This window comes from Myodes glareolus, chromosome 4 (assembly GCF_982192425.1).
Source record: "Myodes glareolus chromosome 4, mMyoGla1.1, whole genome shotgun sequence".
Taxonomy (NCBI): domain Eukaryota; kingdom Metazoa; phylum Chordata; class Mammalia; order Rodentia; family Cricetidae; genus Myodes; species Myodes glareolus.
In genome coordinates this window covers 15,702,364-15,722,475 of record NC_142029.1, presented here as the reverse complement: position 1 = coordinate 15,722,475, position 20,112 = coordinate 15,702,364, and the positions used below count along the sequence as shown (strand labels likewise).

Genomic DNA, 20,112 nt, shown 5'->3' with positions numbered 1-20,112 from the left:
AGGACCAACCAGAACTACATTTTTGTTTCAGAGACCGAGTCCACAAAACAAGGCTCAGAGCAGATCAGAGGTGCCTGGAAGTCAGAGACTCACCCCTTCCCTCCCGCTCTACACTTCCACACGCTAAGGCCACAGTGACAGGATCAGAGCTACTCAGAGCTACAGCTAGGTCTTCGCATAAGTTACCTCTGGCTATTATCCAGCCAGGCGGGCCAGACTCCATTAACCCTTATGGCTCTGGGCAGACAGCATAGGGCACAACATGGAATTATGGTACCTGCCCACAGAAGGTGTGTCCCGTGGTATTCCTTTCTGGATACCCTCCCATCACTCTGTCCTGTGTTTTCCGGCGTGGAAGAACTGGTGCCTGAGGGTGTACCTGTGAATGAGGGCCATGCGGAGAGAAGAGCCATATTGCCCTGTACCGTTCTCACCTTAACCTGGTGGGTTGTGGGGGAATAGGATGGTTCAGGAATACTCCTTCCCAGTCCACTCCATTCACACACCCACACACCCACAGACCACTGAGAAATACACATCCAAGAGAGGAAACAGGAGACAGGCTTCTCAGGGTTGGAAAGAGTCAGACAGGGCTGGAAAGAGAGAGAGCAGCGCCTTCAACAGGGCTCCGCCCGTAGCCCCGCCCCCAGCCCGGCCGCACCCACGGGGCCCAGCGTCTTTCGACTTTGATCTAAGTATCTGTGGCAGCGGCAGCTACAAGAAGCAACTGGAGCTGCAGGTGAGGTGGTCATGCCATTGCCCTGCCCGTGGGTCCACAGCCAGATCCTCAGACTACAGGGCAGAGAGGGAAGGTTGGGTTTGCCAGGAACCAGTGCAGGGGGTCAGCTGCCCAGGAACTTTCAGTACTGCTACTGAATAATGCTGGCCTCAGGTCGGACCTAAGTCTGGTCCCGTCAAGTCCTGGGACTTCTGAGGTTCACGAGAAGTTCCAGCTTAGTCTCGATGGGGCTGCTTCTGCCGCTGCTACAATCCTCTCTACTGCTAAAGCTTCTTTTGTGGTTACCGGCGGCGTCCACCAACCTGGACTGGCAGTGCCCACGAATACCCTTCTCAGCCTCCAGGGACTTTGATGTTAAGTATGTGGTCCCCAGCTTCCATGCCGGTGGTCAGGTACAGGCCATGGCAGCCTACGAGGACAGTGAAGACGGGAGTGCGCTGTTTGTGGCCACACGCAATCGCCTGCATGTGCTTGGGCCTGACCTGCAGTGTATAGAGAGCCTGACCACCGGCCCTATTGGAGATCCTGGCTGCCAGACATGTGCGAGCTGTGGTCCAGTCCCTCACGGACCACCAAACGACACAGACACAGTGGTGCTGGTGATAGACCCAGGTTTGCCAGCCCTGGTCAGCTGTGGCTCAACCCTCCAGGGCCGGTGCTTCCTCCATGAGATATTGCCTCGGGAGAAATCCCTGCACTTAGCAGCACCAGCCTGCCTCTTCTCAGCAAACAGTAACCGGCCTGAGTCCTGCCCGGACTGTGTGGCTAGCCCCCGGGGCACTCGTGTGACTGTGGTTGAGCAGGGCCATGCTTCCTACTTCTATGTGGCATCTTCACTAGACCCAGAGTTGGCTGCCAGCTTTAGCCCGCACTCAGTGTCCATCCGTCGCCTTAAGGCAGATGCTTCTGGATTTCAACCGGGCTTTCCTTCGCTATCTGTGCTGCCCAAATATCTGGCCTCCTACCTCATTGAATATGTTTACAGCTTCCGCTCAGGAGACTTCGTCTACTTTCTGACCGTTCAACCTTCCAGTGTTACAAGCCCTCCGGGTGCCCTGCAGACTCGTCTTGCCCGACTCAATGCTGTAGAGCCAGAGATGGGTGACTACCGGGAGCTGGTCTTGGATTGTCAGTTTGCACCTAAACGCCGGCGTCGGAACGCTCCAAAGAGCATACAGTCTTACCCAGTGCTTCAGGCAGCCCACACTGCACCCGTGGATGCCAATCTAGCTGTGGACCTGAGCACCTCAGAGGGCCAGGAAGTGCTATTTGGGGTCTTTGTGGCTGTCAGGGTTGGTACCTCTGGCACGGGTCCCAGTTCTGTTGTATGTGCCTTCCCCATTCACCAGCTGGACGCCCTGATTGAACAGGGCGTAGAACGCTGTTGTGACTCTTCACTTTCTCCTCGTCCCTCGAGAGGCCTCGAATTCTTCCAGCCACCCAGTCTTTGTCCTAATCCGGTGAGCAGAAAGAGCGGGCCCCTGACCTGTGAGTACTCAGTGGGGCTGAAGACAGGCCATTTCCTTGCTATCATTGAAAGGGCCTGGGTGGGAGGAGGCAGGCAGTGTGAAGCATTCGCTCCTTCTCAGCTCCTAAGTACTGGATGGAGGTAGTGGGAGAAAGCAGACAAACAGAGGCCATACTGGAAGCGCATCCCAGTATGAGATTCTGTCACCCTTCCTGCTATCTGAATTTTTAAGGTACTTTCCCTGGTTATGTGAGGAGAGGCTTACGTCATAGTTGCCTCTGTCAGCACAACTTCCAACTTCCAGGTCAAATGATAGGCATCCCCTCCAACCTGTCCACCACCCACACCCTCAGGCTCCCAGAGAAAAGTATACACAAAGGCAAAAACCCCGTGGCAGCTGCTCGTAGTCAAAGATTCACCGCTGCTTGCCAATATAGTTTCACTTCCCTATGAAGGCACTGTGTTGCTCTGCCTTCCAAAGATGGCAGGGCAGGGTTGCCAGAGAACCCCAACAGGTTCCCAAAGAACCCTGGCAGTCTGGGAGCTTCTTAGGGAGCCTGCATGTTCTGTGATTTACTAACCCATTCTCCACAGGATCATTACAGGAAAATTTGGGACATAGTGGAAAGGCAGTTTCAGCTCAGCTCTAGAAGGTTCCTGGAAACCTCACCCCGGTCTTGTGCAAGCAAACTCTAAGCAATTGAGGATGAGTAAAGGCGTAGGAAGGGCTGGTTGGAATGGGTCCAGCCTGGACTTTCTGTCTCTGTAGCCAAGGCCCTGCCCCAGGCGGGAGGGTCTCTCAGTCCACCTATCATATCACGGAGGAAGAAGAGAAGAAACAAACAGGAAGCAGGATGTTTTTAAAATGCTACCTCGAGGACCTAGGGCCTTAACTTGGGGCCTAGTCAGGGTTTGAGGGCCAAAAATAAAATCAAATAAAAACAAAAATGCTTGCTTGAGGACAAAATGAAAACTAACTCCTTGAAACCATTCAAATAGTCTCACCTAAGACTATTGAGAGATTAGGGCAAGATAAAGGGTTGAATGGAGCGCTGGGTGCCACAGTCACACTCTTTGGTCACACAGTGCCTTGACTTTGCTGTAACATTTTTTGTTTGTTTTTCCCCACACCCATTCAGACACACTAGGAACTGCTAGTCAAATGCTCTACCACTGAGCTGGGTCTCCAGCGCCCTCCTCTCCTTTTATATTTTTAATTTTGAAACAAAGTCTCACAAAAGTTGCCCAGGCTGGCCTTGAACTCACTCTCCAAACACAATCAATTCTTGAACTTGTAATCTTCCTGCTTCGGCCAGCGGAGTAGCTAGGGTTCTGGGCCTGTGCCACACCAGGCCTGTCAGTGACTATGATACTCTTGTCTGATTGATTTCTAGCTGCTGTTAATGCCCTGGAAGTATAGAATTTACACCCAGTGTTGGAGGGGGAATTCATTTTTCTTTTAGAACTTGAAGGACCAAATCCAGGGCCTCACATGTGCTAAGCCTCTACCATGGGTTGTATCTTCAGTCTTTGGTTTGTTTTTGTTTTTATGAGAGAGGACTTAGTACATAGCCAAAACTGACCTTGAATCAATCGTGCAGCTCAGGTTGACCTTGAATTCAAGATTTTCCTGCCTTCACCTCTCAAATGCTGGTTTTTACAAGTGTGCACCAGGCCTGGTGCAAATTTCTTTCTTTTTTTCTTCTCCAGTACTAGGGATTGAACATCTCTAGGGCCTTGGACATCTTAGGCAAGTGTTCTGCTGCTCAGCAACATCTCTTGCCTTCGAGTGGGGGTCTTTAGCTCTTCTTCCTCAGATGAGTATATTTAGGTTGAGAAATCCTGGGAGTAAGAACCTTTTGTCCAAATCTAGATGGGAAATCAGAACCTCTCCCAATTTAGCTAGAGGTGCCAGGCACCAGGAGAACTAATCTTGGGCCCTACCTACGGGCTCCATGTCTGGAGGTCTGCCAGATCTCTGAAGATATGTAAGTCAGTGTTTGATGATCACCACTGGAGTAGCAGCCACTGTGTACTCAATGGTTGATCTAAAGACTCGGTCGGGCCTGCCTAAGTGGATTCAGGTAGGGTGTGGAACAGCTATGGGGAATAGGACACTTAAGGCAAGTTTTCAGGGCTAGAGACCTTCGTCAATCTTAGGACCCAAATCTAAGACCCCTGTGGCCTAGAGGCAAGCAAACAGGACCACGTTCTTACCTGAGTTAGTGCCTGTGCCCCGCCTGTCCCTGAGTCATAATGAAAACACCTGGCAAGTTTCTGGCTAGGGTCAGGCCCCTCCTTTTCCTTCTCAAGTGCTGACAAAGTCTAGGTCCCCACCCAAACAGGATAGAGACCCAGATTGGGTGGGGTGTCTAGACTCAACACTGCTTGCTCTTGCCCCTCCCCCTCCCCGGTCCTACCTATCACTGAGGTCCAGGGATAGGTTAACTCTGTGTGAACTGAAGGAGGTTCTGAACACCTAGGGCTCTCTTCTGGCCCTTTCTGTACCTCTACTCCAACCCCAAGTCTTAAATGCATACCTTGGCTTTCTACTTTTCCAGGACCATTCACAACCCTGTCCTAAGAATTTACACCTCCTGGCTAAGAGCAAGGGAGAGGTTTATGTCTTCTAACTTCTTCTCTCTTTTGTTTTTGTTTTTTCAAGACAGGGTTTCTCTGTGTGACAGTCCTGGCTGTCCTGGAACTCACTTTGAGAATAGCAAACATAGCAGGCTCAACTCACAATCTCCCAATTTCTTAAGCATAATCTGACATTCAGATCATAGGGCCTTGATTTTTTATTTTTGTACCTGAGGGAGGTTTAGGTAACTGAAAGATCTGTAGACTTTCAGGGAAAGACGCCATATAGCCAGTTTTGGGAAGCCACTTAAGCTCAGAATTCAGTCCCTTGTGCAAGTAGGGAAACTGAAGTCGAGAAGGGACATTTGCTAAGAAGCGCTCACACAGGCAGAGAAGGGCCAGCAGGGGGCGTGAGAGTTCTCTGGTTAAGGGTGAGGGCTTCTGACTTAGATCCTGAGGGACTGTGAGGCCTTGAACAAATGAATGGATGGGAGGACCGGCCCGGTCTACAGTCTGCAGAATTAATCATCAGACTGGACATAGCAGGGTAAGGCAGGGAGTAGGTGAAGGGAACTTCCACACAGTGGGGCTGCCTCCCAGACCCTGGATCCAGCACAAACCACAGCTAAACAACTGTTTTTCTTTTTCTTTTTTTCCTTCACTAAACAATGACCCTATAAACAACTGTTTTTCACAGAGAGATCCTTTATTAAGCAGGGAAGAAAAGTTAAAGTGCCTGCTTTCTGACTCTGGCAGAAAAACAACAGCAAATGACTGTGCAGGGGTGATTTTTAAGAAGAGAAAAGGGGGAAGTCTGTGTTAGAATGGGCTAGGATTTGGTAGTAGAGGGGATGGGGGAATGAGGGAAAAGGGAAAGGGTCAGAGGTATTCGTCCCGGAGGAACAAAGGAGACAGGCGTGGCACATAGGCAAATGGCAGTTTATAAAGGTAAAGGGGAAGACCCTGTGTTAGGATGAGGTGCTTAATTTTAATTGGGCATGTTAATTAGCATAATCAAATGGGGCTTCTGGTTGCTGAACTCCAATAGTTTGATAGCTGAACCTTGGTAGTCAGCGTCAGAAGGAGGAAGTGGCTGGCCAAATAAGGAAATAGACCTTGGTGACTAGCTTCAGGAATGTAATCTAATGGTTTTTAACAAGGCAGAGGAAATGGGAGAAAAGGGGAAGGCTGGCCAGAGCTGTCCTCACTACTCTCAAGCTGGTCAGAGTCCCTTCAGTGGGGGATCTGGCTTTCTAGACTGGACCTCCCTTCTTCCCTGCCCTTGCTTCCCAAGCACCTATGAGCATGGTGGTAGTAGGTGAGGGGTAGCTCTGGGCCTCCTCTAGTCAAGCGAGGTGAGGAATAGTAGTTTAGAGCTGCTGTAATCACTGACAAAAGCCCTAAAGAGTCAGTAGTGCACAGTCCTGAGCCCTGACTCTCTCTTGCCTGGGTTTCCCCAGCCTGGTGTAGAGGCCTCCAGCCCCAGCTTCCGCTGCCACTACTTCCCTCTGCTGGTCAGTGAAGACTTCTCACGCGTGGACCTATTCAACGGAATGTTAGGATCAGTGAAGGTCACTGCACTGCATGTGACACGCCTTGGCAATGTTACAGTGGCCCACATGGGCACTGCAGATGGGCGTATCCTACAGGTAGGTCCTTCACCCCACCATTGTCTGTCCCTGCATTCCTGGACCTTGCCCTTGCTAGCCTTCTCATAGCAGACCTATGACAGGTGGAGATAGCCAGATGGTTCAGCTACTTGCTGTATGTGTCCAACTTCTCCCTGGGCAGCAGCGGGCAGCCTATTCAGCGGGACGTCAGTCGCCTTGGGAATGACCTACTCTTTGCCTCTGGGGACCAGGTGAGGTGTGCAGGGTTCAGGTGGTGGTAGCATAGCCTCTCTGTCAAACCCAGACAGGCATTGATATGCGGACCTGACCTCTCTAATCTAGAAGGGACCAGCAGGGTCGATGGGGCCCAGTTCCCACCCTTAGCGATTGCTGAGCCACCTATTTGCCACCCTAAGGTCTTCAAAGTACCTATCCAGGGCCCTGGCTGCCGTCATTTCCTCACCTGTTGGCGTTGCCTGAAAGCACAGCGTTTCATGGGATGTGGCTGGTGTGGGGACAGGTGTGGCCGGCAGAAGGAGTGTCCTGCCTCCTGGCAACAGGATCACTGTCCACCTGAGATCACTGAGGTACAGCCTACCCCCCCAGGGCTCAGGTGACAGAGGGACAAGCAGGGCGGTGGGAAGGTGTCAAAAAGTCCTGGTCACGATCTTCCGCGCTCTGAAATGCCCATAGGAGGGCATTCTTGTCAGAGGGGATGGCACAGAGGGAGACTTGGGAGGCAGGAAAAGGTCTGAATGAGGACTAGCACATGACCCAGAATGACTGGAGCCGGAGTGTGAGATAGGCAAGGGGTATGGCCGGAACTCTGGGGGAAGCGCTGAGAGAATCCCACCCCGCACAAAACTTGGGTTGTTCTCTCCACTTCAGTTCTATCCTCACAGTGGACCCCTAAGGGGCAGTACAAGGCTCACCTTATGTGGCTCCAACTTCTACCTGCGTCCTAATGCGGTACCTGAGGGAACACATCAGATCACTGTGGGCCAAAGTCCCTGCCGACTGCTACCGAAGCACTCTCCAAGCTATAGGTATAACCTGGTCCCTGCCTTCCCTGTCCCTGATGAGAGTGACCAAGCAGCCTCTCATCTGTGAGACCCTGTTCTGTGAAGGGTAGGGACAAGCTAGATTGACTTCTTGTGTCTTAGATATCTGTCCCTTTTTGAAACTGCATGTGCCCTACTTGTCTGTTTAGTTATGGACTAGACAAGGTTAGTCCCTGTCTCCCTCAATTCTGTCTGCTGTCAGAAAGCCATAGGTGTAGCTGCCATTCTTCGGCAGATAAGCCCCATGACTTTTGGCAAGCATGCAGCCAGCCCTCTGGGATTCCTGACCTCATGGTATCCTTCTGATGTCCCAGGCCAGAGTTCCCCAAGGCGTTTGTGGAAGAACTTGAGTGTGAGCTGGAGCCTCTGGTCACCCAGGCAGCAGGGACTACAAATGTCAGCCTTCTCATCACTAACACGCCAGCAGGCAAGCACTTCCGGGTGGACGGCAGCTCTGTTCGGGAAGGCTTCTCTTTCATGGTGAGTCTACACTGCTCGGTCTTTGCCCTGGGTCAGTGGGAGGTACAAGAGGAATAGACTTGGAATGAAATTTTCCATTTCCATATCCTCTTAGGAACCACTGCTGACATCAATAAAACCTGACTTTGGCCCACGGGCTGGGGGTACTTATCTCACGCTTGAAGGCCAGAACCTGTCTGTAGGCACCAGCCGAGCTGTACTGGTCAATGGAACTCAGTGCCAGCTGGAACAGTAAGTGTTATCAGGTAAAATCACAGGAAGCCACAGGTCCCTACTGCTGTGAGGCTCCAACTTGTATTTGCATCCTGAGTTGGCCTGATATCTGAGGGAACCTATCAGGTTCCTCCTGATTGCTGCCTAAGGTTACCTCAAGTCTCAGGCACAATGTAGTCCCTGCCTTCCCTGTCTCTGATGGGGACAACCAAGCAGTCCCTTCCTTGTGAGACCCTTTCTTCTGTTCCCACCCAGGGAGCTGCACCAGGTGGGTACCTAGATACTGCCAGTGTGGAGAGAAGAGGGCTCAGTCACATGATCAATGTAGGGATCAGTTCCAAGAAGGATCTGCTGTCCCCTCCAACCCAGAGACAAGAGAGCCCACCACAGAGGCCACTGTCTCCAGCCAAGGGTGCAGGAACTTGTTCCGTCCCTGCCTTCTTGGAGGTCTTACTGGGAGCACCCTCTCTCCAGAACCATGGAGTGTAGGTGGGTGGGGAAGACAACCAACAGAGGAAGTAGGAGGGATTGCTAATCCCTGGCGGGGGTAAACCTCTCATCATAAGAAGGTGTCCCAGTGCCCAATCCCTCCATCCTGCAGGGTGAGTGAGGAACAGATCTTATGTGTCACACCTCCTGGAGCTGGCACAGCCAGGGTCCCCGTTCATCTGCAGATCGGAGGTGCTGAGGTGCCTGGCTCCTGGACATTTCACTACAAGGAGGACCCCATTGTGTTGGACATCAGCCCCAGCTGTGGCTACAGGTAAGCGCCACCTGCTTGGCTACTTTGGCCTCCAAGAAATAAGAGAGTCAGTCCCCTGAGTCCTCTAACCCCAACACCCTCCCTTCTCCGCAGTGGCTCTCATGTCATGATCCATGGCCAGCATCTGACTTCTGTGTGGCACCTACAGCTCTTATTCCATGATGGACAAAGTACAGTGCAGAACAGCGTGAGTGAAGGGGGTTGGTGGACAGGGTGGGGCTGGACCAGTCCCCTGATGTCCAGCGTCACCTCACACTGGGCTAAGGAGACTGGAGCGGTCAGGCGTGGGCCCTTTGCCTAACTAGTTTCATATGGGTCTCAGCAGTGCGCAGGGCAATTTCTGGAACAGCAGCGTCAGTGCCGCCTGCCCGAATATGTGGTCCGAAACCGTCAGGGGTGGGCAACAGGGAATCTGAGCGTCTGGGGGGATGGAGGAGCTGGCTTCACACTGCCTGGTTTTCGCTTCCTGCCCCCACCCAGTCCACCCAGAGCTGGCCTGGCCCCACTGAAGCCTGAAGAGCATTCAGTTAAGTTTGAGGTGGGTATAAGGGATAGGATAGGGACAGTGGTGGTTAAGAGACAAGAGTCCAGCCTCTGGCTGATTCTCATGACTGTCTCTGCAGTATATTGGGCTTGGCGCTGTGGCAGACTGCGTGAGTGTGAACATGACCGTGGGTGGTGAGATCTGCCAACACGAGTTCCGGGGGAATATGGTGGTCTGCCCCCTGCCCCCTTCCCTGCAACTTGGCGAGGATGGTGTCCCACTGCAGGTAGGTGCCACAGCTGGTCTTTTCAGGAAACCACAAGCTGAAGGGTCTGCAGTCTGGGCTTAAACTGCCATCTGCTTTCAGGTCTGCGTAGATGGTGAGTGTCACAAGCTGGGCCAAGTAGTTCGGTCAGGCCCAGGCAGGGCCTCACAGAGTACACTCATAATTGCTCTGCTGGCTTTGATTGCGCTCGTGGCTGCCCTGGCCGTTGCTCTGGTCTTCAACTCGCGGAGACGGAAAAAGCAACTAGGTGAGCTCCCTACACCCATCTAGACTCAGCCTGCCCCTCTAAACAGTAGTGTCTGAACTTAGGGGTATCCCACATTTCCTCAGTGGGACTTGATCTTCAGGAGCTTGGAAAGGCTCATCACCGGGGGCTGTCTTTCCACAGTCCTTGCTCCCAACTTGGATGACCTGTCATCTCTGGATCGGTCTCCCAGAGCCATGTCCCTGTCTACATTCTACTCTGGCTCTGACTACAGAAGTAAGTAGCCTTGATGAGATGGTGGGAGGCGCTAGAAGCCAGGGCTTGCCCCGCCCCACTAGCTCTCGCTCCCTCTCCCCAACAACACTCTCTGACATTGATGATATAGCCTCCACACCTCAGAGCTGGGAGGAATCTACGGATAACAGGGATGAGACAAGTATCCCACTACTGCGAACAGATTCGATCCGGCTCAAGGATCTGGACAAGACGCTTCTGGCCGAGGTCAAGGATGTACTGATTCCCCATGAACACGTGGTCATCCACAGTGACCAAATCATTGGCAAAGGTGTGGGGGATGGATTGGGAGGTGGGGCAGGGCAGAGGAGGAGTCTTGAGATTGACAGTTCAAGTAGACTTTCCTGGCCTACTCACTAACTTGTATGATCTTGAGGCTACTACTTAACTTCTGAGCCTCCACATGGTCATCTTTGAAGAATTTAATCTTCAGTGGCTTCTGGTATGGATAAGTGGGCATGGGAGGACGGTAAATGGTTCCACCATTGCGTAGCTGCTGCTTGTTTTTAATGTCACACTAGTCAGTTTGGGGCTCTGAGGTTACTAGTTATAAGGGGCCATGCAGTGAGTCTGGGCACTGAGGTCCCTCTTTACCATCTCGCTCTTTCCAGGCCACTTTGGTGTTGTCTATCATGGAGAGTATACAGATGAGGCACAGAACCAAATCCACTGTGCCATTAAGTCACTGAGTCGTAAGTGAGGCATAGGCTGGGTGGGCATAAGGGTGGTCTCAGGCTGAGAGGTCCTTAGCTCCTTTTGTGCTGGCACTTTATGAAGTGAACCCCCACTGTCTCCGTCTCGCCCTTGGCCTGACCTACGCTACTCTACAGGCATCACAGAGGTGCAGGAGGTAGAAGCTTTCCTGCGGGAGGGACTGCTCATGCGCGGCCTCCACCACCCGAACGTTCTGGCTCTCATTGGTATTGTGCTACCCCCAGAGGGGCTCCCCCGGGTGCTGCTGCCCTATATGCGCCACGGAGACCTGCTTCGTTTCATCCGCTCCCCTCAGAGGGTCAGTGCCCTTCCATCCGGGGTGGGAGGTGTCAGCCGCACCCGCCTCTGCCTGTACTCACCAGTCTCCTTGTGCCACAGAACCCCACGGTGAAGGACCTCATCAGCTTTGGCCTGCAGGTAGCTTGCGGCATGGAGTACCTGGCAGAGCAGAAGTTTGTGCACAGAGACCTGGCTGCTAGGAACTGCATGTGAGTGGCTCAAGTAGGCGGCGGGGGTGTGTGTGTGTGTGTGTGAAACAAAGGGACAGTTATGAGGCTATGCAGCTGCTCAAGGCCAGCTTAGAGGAGGACCCAGTCCCCCACTCCACCCTTTGCTCTGCAGTGCTAGGCATTTTTCTGTCTACCTGGTATAGGGTTAGACAGTGTGATTTTTTTGTTTGTTTGTTTGTTTTGTTTTGTTTTGGCTTTGGTTTTTGGAGACAGGGTTTTTCTGTAGCTTTGGAGCCTGTCCTGGAACTAGGTCTTGTAGACCAGGCTGGCCCTGAACTCACAGAGATCTGCCTGCCTCTGCCTCCCGAGTGCTGGGATTAAAGGCATGCGCCACCACACAGTGTGATTCTTAAATCCTTAGAAGGGCTAGGAAGCGGTGGGCTCCAGACCTGGCAGGAGCCAGTGCTAGGCAAGTGTCTGCCACTGAGCTACAGCCCCAGCTGAACATCAATTGTCTGTGTGATGTCCTCTTCTCAGGCTGGACGAGTCCTTCACAGTCAAGGTGGCTGACTTTGGTCTGGCCCGTGACATCCTAGACAAGGAATACTATAGCGTCCGACAACACCGCCATGCTCGCCTGCCTGTCAAGTGGATGGCCCTGGAGAGCCTTCAGACCTACAGATTCACCACCAAGTCTGATGTGGTAAGGGACCCTCTGCTCCAGGTCCACTTGACCCCTCCATGCCTTAAAGTATTTTGCCCTGCTTCTGTGTAATCTGACACTTCCCAGGTTAGCAAATCCCGTAGCTCCTTTGTCTTGGACAAATGTGAACTAGAATCTGGTATCTGCCAGGGCAGAAGAAGTCTGTGCTTTCATCTGTTCCTTATGAACAGTCCAGGGCTCAAGTCACATTGTGGGAGACAGAGGGACGATATTTGTACAGTATTAAGGAATGAGCTCTGTGCAGAGGTGGGGTCCTTCATTTCCAGTAAAGAATCCTGAGAGGTAGAGGACCTGGGGGGCCCATGTGCCCCCCCCAAATTTGGGGTGATAGTTGAGTGAATCTCCTCACCTTTCTCCAACAGTGGTCATTTGGTGTGTTGCTGTGGGAACTGCTCACACGGGGTGCTCCACCGTACCCCCATATCGATCCTTTCGACCTCACTTACTTCCTGGCTCAGGGCCGTCGCTTGCCCCAGCCTGAGTATTGTTCCAATTCACTGTGAGTATATAAAGGGCGATGGAGGGGCAGGGCTGGGCTCTAGAGGTGCGGAGAGGGCAAGAGACCAGGCCCTGCCTGGCTTTTTGTCTGACCCTTTGGTTGACCAGGAAAGGGAGCCTCTCTGGGACTTAGTTTACTTATCTGTGTACTGGTCCCACCCCCATGCAAGGAAGGACTCTGAGAGGCCCTCACAGTTGCCATGGTAACAGCATTCCAACTCAGAGTCTGGGTTGAGGCCAGTGGTTTGGTTTCCCAGATCTCTTTCCAAACCCCACTGCTGCAAAGGGAGAGAGAGGGGCTGTTTTCCATCTCCTCCACTCATTCAGCCTCAAAGAACGGCTTAGTTAGCTCCCACACCAGTCCCTCCGCATCTCTCCAGCAGGGCTTTTGCACTGCATGTAGTTCAGATTTTTTTTTCATTCCCAAGGGATGGCGGCAGCTGTGTCATCAGTGCCCGTGGGGTAGGTTTGGCTCCCTAATCAGCAGGCAGACCTCGGCTGTGCTCAGGTCTGTATGCTTAGAACAGGCAGAACCAGGTCACAGGTAGAGCCCTTGATGACTCCTGTCCCAGGCTGTGTTCCAGAAAGGCTCTGGGTGGTTCTCAGGGCTCGCCCCATCTTGGCCTTGACTTTTCGGTTATCTGTTTTTTTAATGTACACGGTTTGCAGTAAGAGAAATTAACCTTACTGCCTGCCTGGATCTAAGACAGGCTCTCTGAACAGATGAAGGTAGAGATTTCTATGTGGGGGGCTTCAGTGGTAGGTTTGGGAGAGACAGCGGAAACAGGGCTTGTCAGAGGGAGGTGGTGGCTGGGATGGAATCATGAGAGGGACGGAGCGCATGGGGCAGCCCTGTCAGAGCTGGGCTGGCCCTTCAGAGTTTTCTGAAATTGAGACCAACGGGCCAGGTCTCTGTCCCAGGCATTAGTCAGTCACTGTCACAGGCGAGCAGATGTGAGATTGGAAAATGTGTTTCCCTTCTGCCTAGAGAAGGCTTAAGCTAAGAGCCGTCAACAGGTAACACTCTAAGTGGCACACGAATAGGGGGAGTCCCTTTTCCTTGCTGGGCTCGGTTTTGCTCATCTGTAAAGTGGGTATCATAACAACATTCCCCTTGGAGAGTCCGAAACACTGAGACTATAATTTAAGGCAGGATGCCGTCCCTACGGTGATAAGGCAGGTTCTAGGATCCAGCAGGGTAATCTACAGGGCCTCAGCCTCAGGACCCTGGAGTCGCCGGAGCTGTTCCATATGTTTCTCTTTCAGCAGTCCCCGTTTAACTTTCCTGGACTTTTTTGCTGCAGTTTTTTTTTGAGGCTTGGTCTCTGTAGCTTAGGCTAGCCTTAAATGCAGGCTAATTCTGCTTCACCCTTCCAAATTCTGGGGTTAAAGGCATCTTTTACTGCACCTGGTATGTATTTATTTGTTGGTTTGTTTTTGAGACAGGCTATCACTCTGTATCTTGGGCTATCCTAGAACTCACTATGTAGCCCAGGCTGTCCTCATACCCCTTGTGTAGCTAAATCTGATCTTGAATGCCTGATCTTTCTCCCTCCACCTCCCAGCATTGCCGGAATTACAGGTGTGCGCCACCATGCCCAACTCTCTCTGCAGGGTTTAATCCTCACTTTATATCTGATCTGGAAAAGGTGTGATGATCCTATTTCATGAGCCTCTTAGCAATGTACTGAGGATTTCACAAGTGTCTTTTTACCCTGTGCCCCTAATGCTGTGGTCAGAAGAGGCCATCTAGGCACAGAAAAGTTAGAACACACCCACACCCAAGATCACACAGATAAGGCCCCAGGGCATAGTCGCCCTCAACCCTTTTCTGCTGAGGTATCTGGACTGCTGCCAGGCATCGCAGCCGTGAGAAGAGCCAGCACTGTTCTGATGGGGCTCTAGGGCCTGTCACGGCTCTTCATTTCTGTTTCATTCAGTGAGAATCGGGCTGCCCAGAACCCCCCAGTAGGACGACACCTAGACCTGACACCCCTCTTTTTACAGGTACCAGGTGATGCTGAGATGCTGGGATGCTGACCCAGCAGCACGGCCCACCTTCAGAGCCCTCGTGATGGAAGTGGAGCAGGTGGTGAGCTCTCTGCTTGGGGATCACTACGTACAGCTGTCCCCAGCTTACGTGAACTTAGGTCACAGCATCTTGGATGACGTGAGTGTGCTTCCAGAGCAGCCACAGTCTTCAGCACAGCAGCACAGAGGCACATCAAGGCCCCGGCCTCTCTCAGAGCCACCTCTGCCCACTTGACCTAAGCCCTCAGTAGGTCACGGACTGAATCTGCTAAGTGGTCTTGAGGTAACCCCAGCCTGCCTCTGGGCTATGACAAACTAAAGGGCATTGAACCTCCACCCTTTAGCTTTCTGAAGCTACTGGAGGTGGGAAACAGCCCGTGTAAGCCCCTCACTCCAGCACAAGTCAGTGAGGGCAATCCTTTTGTAGCATGTATTTATGGAATGTTTGTTTTATACCCTGTCTGCTGAGCAGAAAGAACTCAGCAGTGATCATACGGATACCACAGTGTAAACCACTAAAACAAATAAATGAATATTCAAGCACAAATTATGGTATATGCTGTGAAAGAAAGGAGGCACGCTGAGGGGATGGATGGTTGCTTTAGAGAGGTGACGGAAGGCTCCCAGGAGCTATTATCTTTGCCAAAGCTCTTTCAGGAGGTCTGAGTTCAGATAAGAGATTTTGGTCAGGACTGAAGAGATGGCTCAGTGGTTAAGATCACTGGCTGCTCGTCCAGAGGTCCTGAGTCCCAGCAACCACATGGTAGCTCACAACCATCTGTAATGAGATCTGGTGCCCTCTTCTCGCCTGCAAGGCATACATGCAGGCAGAACACTATATACATAATAAATAAATAAATAAATAAACCTTAGAGAGGGGGGAGAGGGAGGGAAGAGAGAGAGAGAGAGAGAGAGAGAGAGAGAGAGGAGAGAGAGAGAGGAGAGAGAGAGAGAGAGAGAGAGAGAGAGAGAGGAGAGAGAGAGAGGAGAGAGAGAGAGAGGAGAGAGAGAGAGGAGAGAGAGAGAGAGAGAGAGAGAGAGAGAGGAGAGAGAGAGAGAGAGAAGAGAGAGAGAGAGAGGAGAGAGAGAGAGAGAGGAGAGAGAGAGAGAGATTGATTTGTGCAAAGGCCCTGTGATTCTAAAGAGGCTGGGTCTGCCAGAAGGCTTCCGAGCATAGGGAGGGTGACCATGCCCAGATCAAATTACAGGGCCCCTGTGGACTGCTGGATGAACCAAGGGGGTAGGTTGAGTGTCTAATCATGCAACAGCCAAGATGGTTTCTTCCAGGGCTCAAACTAGCTACTGCGCTGCCCCCCCCCCCCTGCAGTTCTCCTAGGCTTCCTATGTAGTCCACATACACATACATACATGTATATTCACTGTCATGGTATGCAGACTTGCCTGCCTCCCATCTTTGCCAGCACTGCATTTGAGAAGGAGGCTCTCATAGAGAGGCATCAGCTCTACACTTGCAAGGAGCCAACCTCAAAGGACCGACTTCCTCAGCTATTTATACCCTCAAGGATACTACAGCATAGCGATTGGAGGGGCACATTCCTCTGGAGGAGGAGTTAATCCCAACTCCTACCTCTCCCCTATGCTATGCCTGCTGAGGGGACTTCATGTGTTAGGAACTGGAGTGCTGGGGAGCCTGGGCCTAGGATATAGATCTCAATATTATCTCCCCTTTGACTAAGCCCACCCGCCATGGTCTCCCCTACTCCTCTGGTTTAATGTCTCCTGGGTCTGTAAGAAGGGAAAGCTTGGTACCTGTGAGTGCCTTAGAAATGCTCTGTCACCGAGGAACCCAGGATTTGGAGCCAGAGCTCTTTCCTAAATGGGGTCTCCTTGGGATAGCAGCCATCCAGCTGTTTTCTACCCATATTGTTACCTATCCTGGTATCTTGGACTGGAAAGAGGTACTAGGGGTCCAAAGGACCCCAAGGACATGTGTGTAAAGTGTGGCAATGGACTCTTCTGCTGGGAAGCAGGTGTAAAGGGGAGGGTCCTGGGAGTGGAAGGCAGGGGGAACTGCCCGCCCACTCCCAGTGCCACCCTGGTGTCTCAGCACAGGCACAGAGGAAGGTGTGGCTTTGTAGACCTGGTCACTGACTGCTTGGCCATATGCTGTTGAAGACAGGACAGCTGTGTTGTTCCTTCCCAAGGGGACCACTCAGAGTTCTAAGCCATGAGTTGGGGTGATGTGAGGGGCTTGTTCCCCACTGGCTCATCTGTTCACTAGAAAGGCTAGAAAGGAACGGTGACTCTGGACAGAAGGAGATCTTAGCGTAGAAAGGGGTCCGAGAGAACTGAGTGAGAGGCAGAGCTAAGGGGTAGCAGGTTTCCTGTTTAGCTAGAATGTGGAATTTGGGGTCTGATTGTCACGTGGTGATACTTTAGGCAAGCACCAGTCCTGCTGATATGGCCTGTTAGCCAGAAAACCCTCATTTGAAGGGTAAGATAAATTCTTTGAGCAGTTAGCCCATTATCATGAATTTCCTGGACCAAAGGCCTCCCAGGGTCAGAATTATCCAGGAAGGAGCTCCAGTTAAACAGGTACTTGGGGTACTGGATTGCACCCCATAACACATTCAACAGCTCCCAAGCTCTGAGTTCCATTTTTAGCCATCTGATAGTTTCAAGCCCATCTAGGCTCTAGATTCTAGGGTGTCAGGAATTGAAACTCTTTTAGGATTTCAAATTGGTGACTGAGCTACTGGGGCTGGGGCAGGGGATCATATAGAGAGGTTCTAGGTTCCCAGATGGGTTTGACATACTAGGTGGTTTCTGAATGGCCTTTTTTGACTGAGGGAAGCTGGACTGCCTCTCTTCCAGCATGTGTGTTTAAGTGCATGTGCAAGATTGCGCACATGTGCATGTATGTGCATATGTATGTGCACGCATGCGTGGGGGTGGCTGGGAGATTGTTCAGGTACAGCAAATGACTAGTGGAAAGGAAAAGTAGGCTAATGGCCTTGCTAGGCCTGGGCCTCCCACCAGGTTAGGATGGCATTCTTAGAGTTTTCTTCTAGGACTCTGAAGTCCAACCTTCCCACCAAGAGCTGTGGACAGCAAGTTACTAACCTTTCCAGTCAGGCATGATTGTGCACACCTGTAATCCTAGCACTTGGGAGGCGGAGGCAAGAGGATCAAGAGCTCAAGGGTAGCCTAGGCTACATAATAAGCCCAAGACTAGCTTGGACTACATGAGATTCTATTCCAAACAAATGAACGTGTCTTGTCTCCTTCTGGGACAAACCAGTGGGGCCGAGGGGCAAGCAAATGCCAACAAAGGCCAGGGGAAGCCATGGTGGCAGCTGGGACTGAGAAAGCAGCTGATGACTCACAGCCTCCTGACTGCCCATTGGTGTCACTGTCTGGCACCTGGAAGGCATGCAGTGAGTGGACTGACCTGCTTTGAAGGGGAACCATAAGTCTGGCCTGAGATTCCCAATAAGCTTTGTCTCACTCTTGCTCCATTGGACCGCAGGGGATCTGGCCTGCAGTGATTCCTATTTTGAGTTCCGTTGGTAGGAACTGAGTGAAGCTACTGACTCATTAAAGGGCTTCGGCATGGGTACCAGCAGAGGGACCAGTGAGTATCAGTGCTCTCAGTGTCAAAGGGACCCCCGCCCCCCCCCCCCCCCTCCTTCCAGTTGGCTTAGCCATTTGCACAGGCTTGCAGCCAGTTGTGGATCTAGCATCCAATAGAGAAGTAGCTGATAGCAAATATCACAGGATTCAATTAGCTTGGAAGCCAGCACTCCCTCTCCCATGCTACTAAGTTCCTCCAGGGATGTTGCTGTGCCTTAGAGAACTGGAGGCCTCAAAGGAGTTAGCTTCATCCCTGGGCTCTATGGCAGTGCTAGCATAGGTCACTCATTAATAAGTTTTGCCGACCTGTTCTGTCAAGAAGGCCCCTTCTCAAAGGGGAACATGAATACCCTGGGTAGTTCCAGCCACCCTGTCAAGGGGGCGTTCTGGTCTCTTTATCTCATCATTTCCTCTCCACAGGGTGCAGGTCTTTTCAGGTCCCTGGCTCTCCCCACATCCCCTCTGCAGGCCTGGTTGCAAATCTCTGCGCTGTAGCCATGAAGTCGTGTGTGCTTTTGGCAACACTCCTTCACCCCTTACTTATGCTGGCTTCTGGATGGGGGTCTGCTCCCAGTAGAGGCAAGGCGCAGCCAGCTGTGAGCAGCAGTCAGGGCGGCTGTGCCATTGCCCTCCCTCCGGCTGATGCGGCTGGCTATCTTTCACGCAGAGTTACGTAAGCTTGAATCAATTGGGGCTCAGAGCGGTTCATCGTGGGCTATTTTTAAGCTGCAACACATCACAGCAGAGGGGTCACTGCACCGGCGGCTTGCAGGGAAGGTTGTTTAAACATCTGTTATTTAAATTTCTCTGTGCCTAGAGCTCAGAAGCCATCGCCTTCCAGCACTAGTGGCTTCTGCCTTCCGCATCCCAGATCCCACATCTCCTCACTTTCTTTAAATTCCCTGAGGCTGGGGGGTCTCTTCTCTGCCTGTCTTCCTCTGGGGTGGTGGAGGTGGGACAGGTAGCGAGAGTTGCTAACTCCCTTACAGACTAGCCTCGCCTCCATGGAATGGGTGAACCTTGGTCAGGATAAACTGCAGGGCTGCCAATGGTCTAGGGCTTTAGGGTCTCTTACACTGCTCCAGAAAGGAGTGGAAGGGGGCACAGAACTAGGAAACTGAGGCCCTTCTCAATTTCCCATCAGCATGGAGACAGGATTAGGTCACAAGAACCTTTAGGGCCTTTTCAGAAGCCTTCCGTTGTCTGGGCTCTGCTCTGTTAGATGGGATGCCCTCCCTACACAGATCTACTACAACAGAGCACTTCAGCTGATGTACACAGCCCAGAGACAAAGCCCCAAGGAAAGAAGACTCAGTTTCTGATCCATTGTTAAGTATAGGACCACACTGCGAGGCACTGAAGGTGCCTTTTGATCTTAGGTTTTCCGAGACATCTTTTCCCAGGGCCCTGAGTGTTGAAGGCAGGTGCACCGGAAGGGTGCAGAAGCAGGGTTACGAGCTAGCTGCCTCTTAAGGAGACAGGAGAGCCCAAAATACGGTCTGTGTTTGACAAGCAGGCCAGGCTGACCTCAGGGTCACAGAACTCCTGATAGAACATAGTCTCCCCTCGATGCCCTTTCTGTCACGTCCACATTTCCTAGGGCCCTATTAGGTGACAGGGCTTCAGCCTGATCCATAGGGGAGAAAATTTTCTCCCATGGTGACTGGATCTTCTAAGGTTGGGTCTCCCACAGTGCCTGTTGGGAAGGTGAGGTGAAGTGTAAGAGGGAAGGCCAAGTTAGGCATTTGCCTTCACCCTCAAACTGAATTTCTCAGCTTCTTCTTGCCACCCCTTTCACCCCACCCTTCCAGGCCTGCAGCCTGGGGAATGGGCTTAGCCTGGGGGAGGGGATTTCAGGTTACCATGGCAACACATTGGCCCTCCTCACTTCCCAGAATCAGAAATAGAATTGGACGCCC

At 52.0% G+C, this 20,112-nt stretch overlaps 1 protein-coding gene across 2 annotated transcripts; it reads left to right on the top strand.

The window, feature by feature from the left end:
- The first annotated feature begins 677 nt into the window (after window positions 1–677).
- Mst1r (macrophage stimulating 1 receptor) lies at window positions 678–15,146 on the top strand. Of its 2 annotated transcripts, none has more exons than XM_087905266.1 (20): window positions 678–2,199; window positions 6,248–6,436; window positions 6,520–6,648; window positions 6,814–6,984; window positions 7,286–7,443; window positions 7,773–7,938; window positions 8,033–8,169; window positions 8,753–8,914; window positions 9,008–9,101; window positions 9,237–9,452; window positions 9,538–9,684; window positions 9,766–9,931; window positions 10,073–10,165; window positions 10,275–10,454; window positions 10,795–10,875; window positions 11,014–11,195; window positions 11,276–11,385; window positions 11,884–12,049; window positions 12,433–12,569; window positions 14,576–15,146. In XM_087905266.1, exons 1-20 carry the CDS (start codon window positions 964–966, stop codon window positions 14,832–14,834), a joined length of 4,179 nt encoding a protein of 1,392 aa, XP_087761392.1. In that variant the 5' UTR covers window positions 678–963; the 3' UTR covers window positions 14,835–15,146. The 2 variants fall into 2 exon arrangements, with proteins under 2 accessions (XP_087761392.1, XP_048279815.3); XM_048423858.3 differs by having other exon boundaries at window positions 679–2,199; window positions 9,240–9,452.
- Window positions 15,147–20,112: the final 4,966 nt, after the last annotated feature.

What these genes read in the sequence shown, in the direction of transcription:
- Mst1r (XM_087905266.1), top strand. Translation starts at nt 964, where the DNA reads ATGGGGCTGCTTCTGCCGCTGCTACAATCCTCTCTACTGCTAAAGCTT. An exon ending in CCAGTCTTTGTCCTAATCCG is followed by an intron (nt 2,200 to 6,247) that starts GTGAGCAGAAAG and finishes GGGTTTCCCCAG; the next exon opens with CCTGGTGTAGAGGCCTCCAG. An exon ending in ACTCAGTGCCAGCTGGAACA is followed by an intron (nt 8,170 to 8,752) that starts GTAAGTGTTATC and finishes TCCATCCTGCAG; the next exon opens with GGTGAGTGAGGAACAGATCT.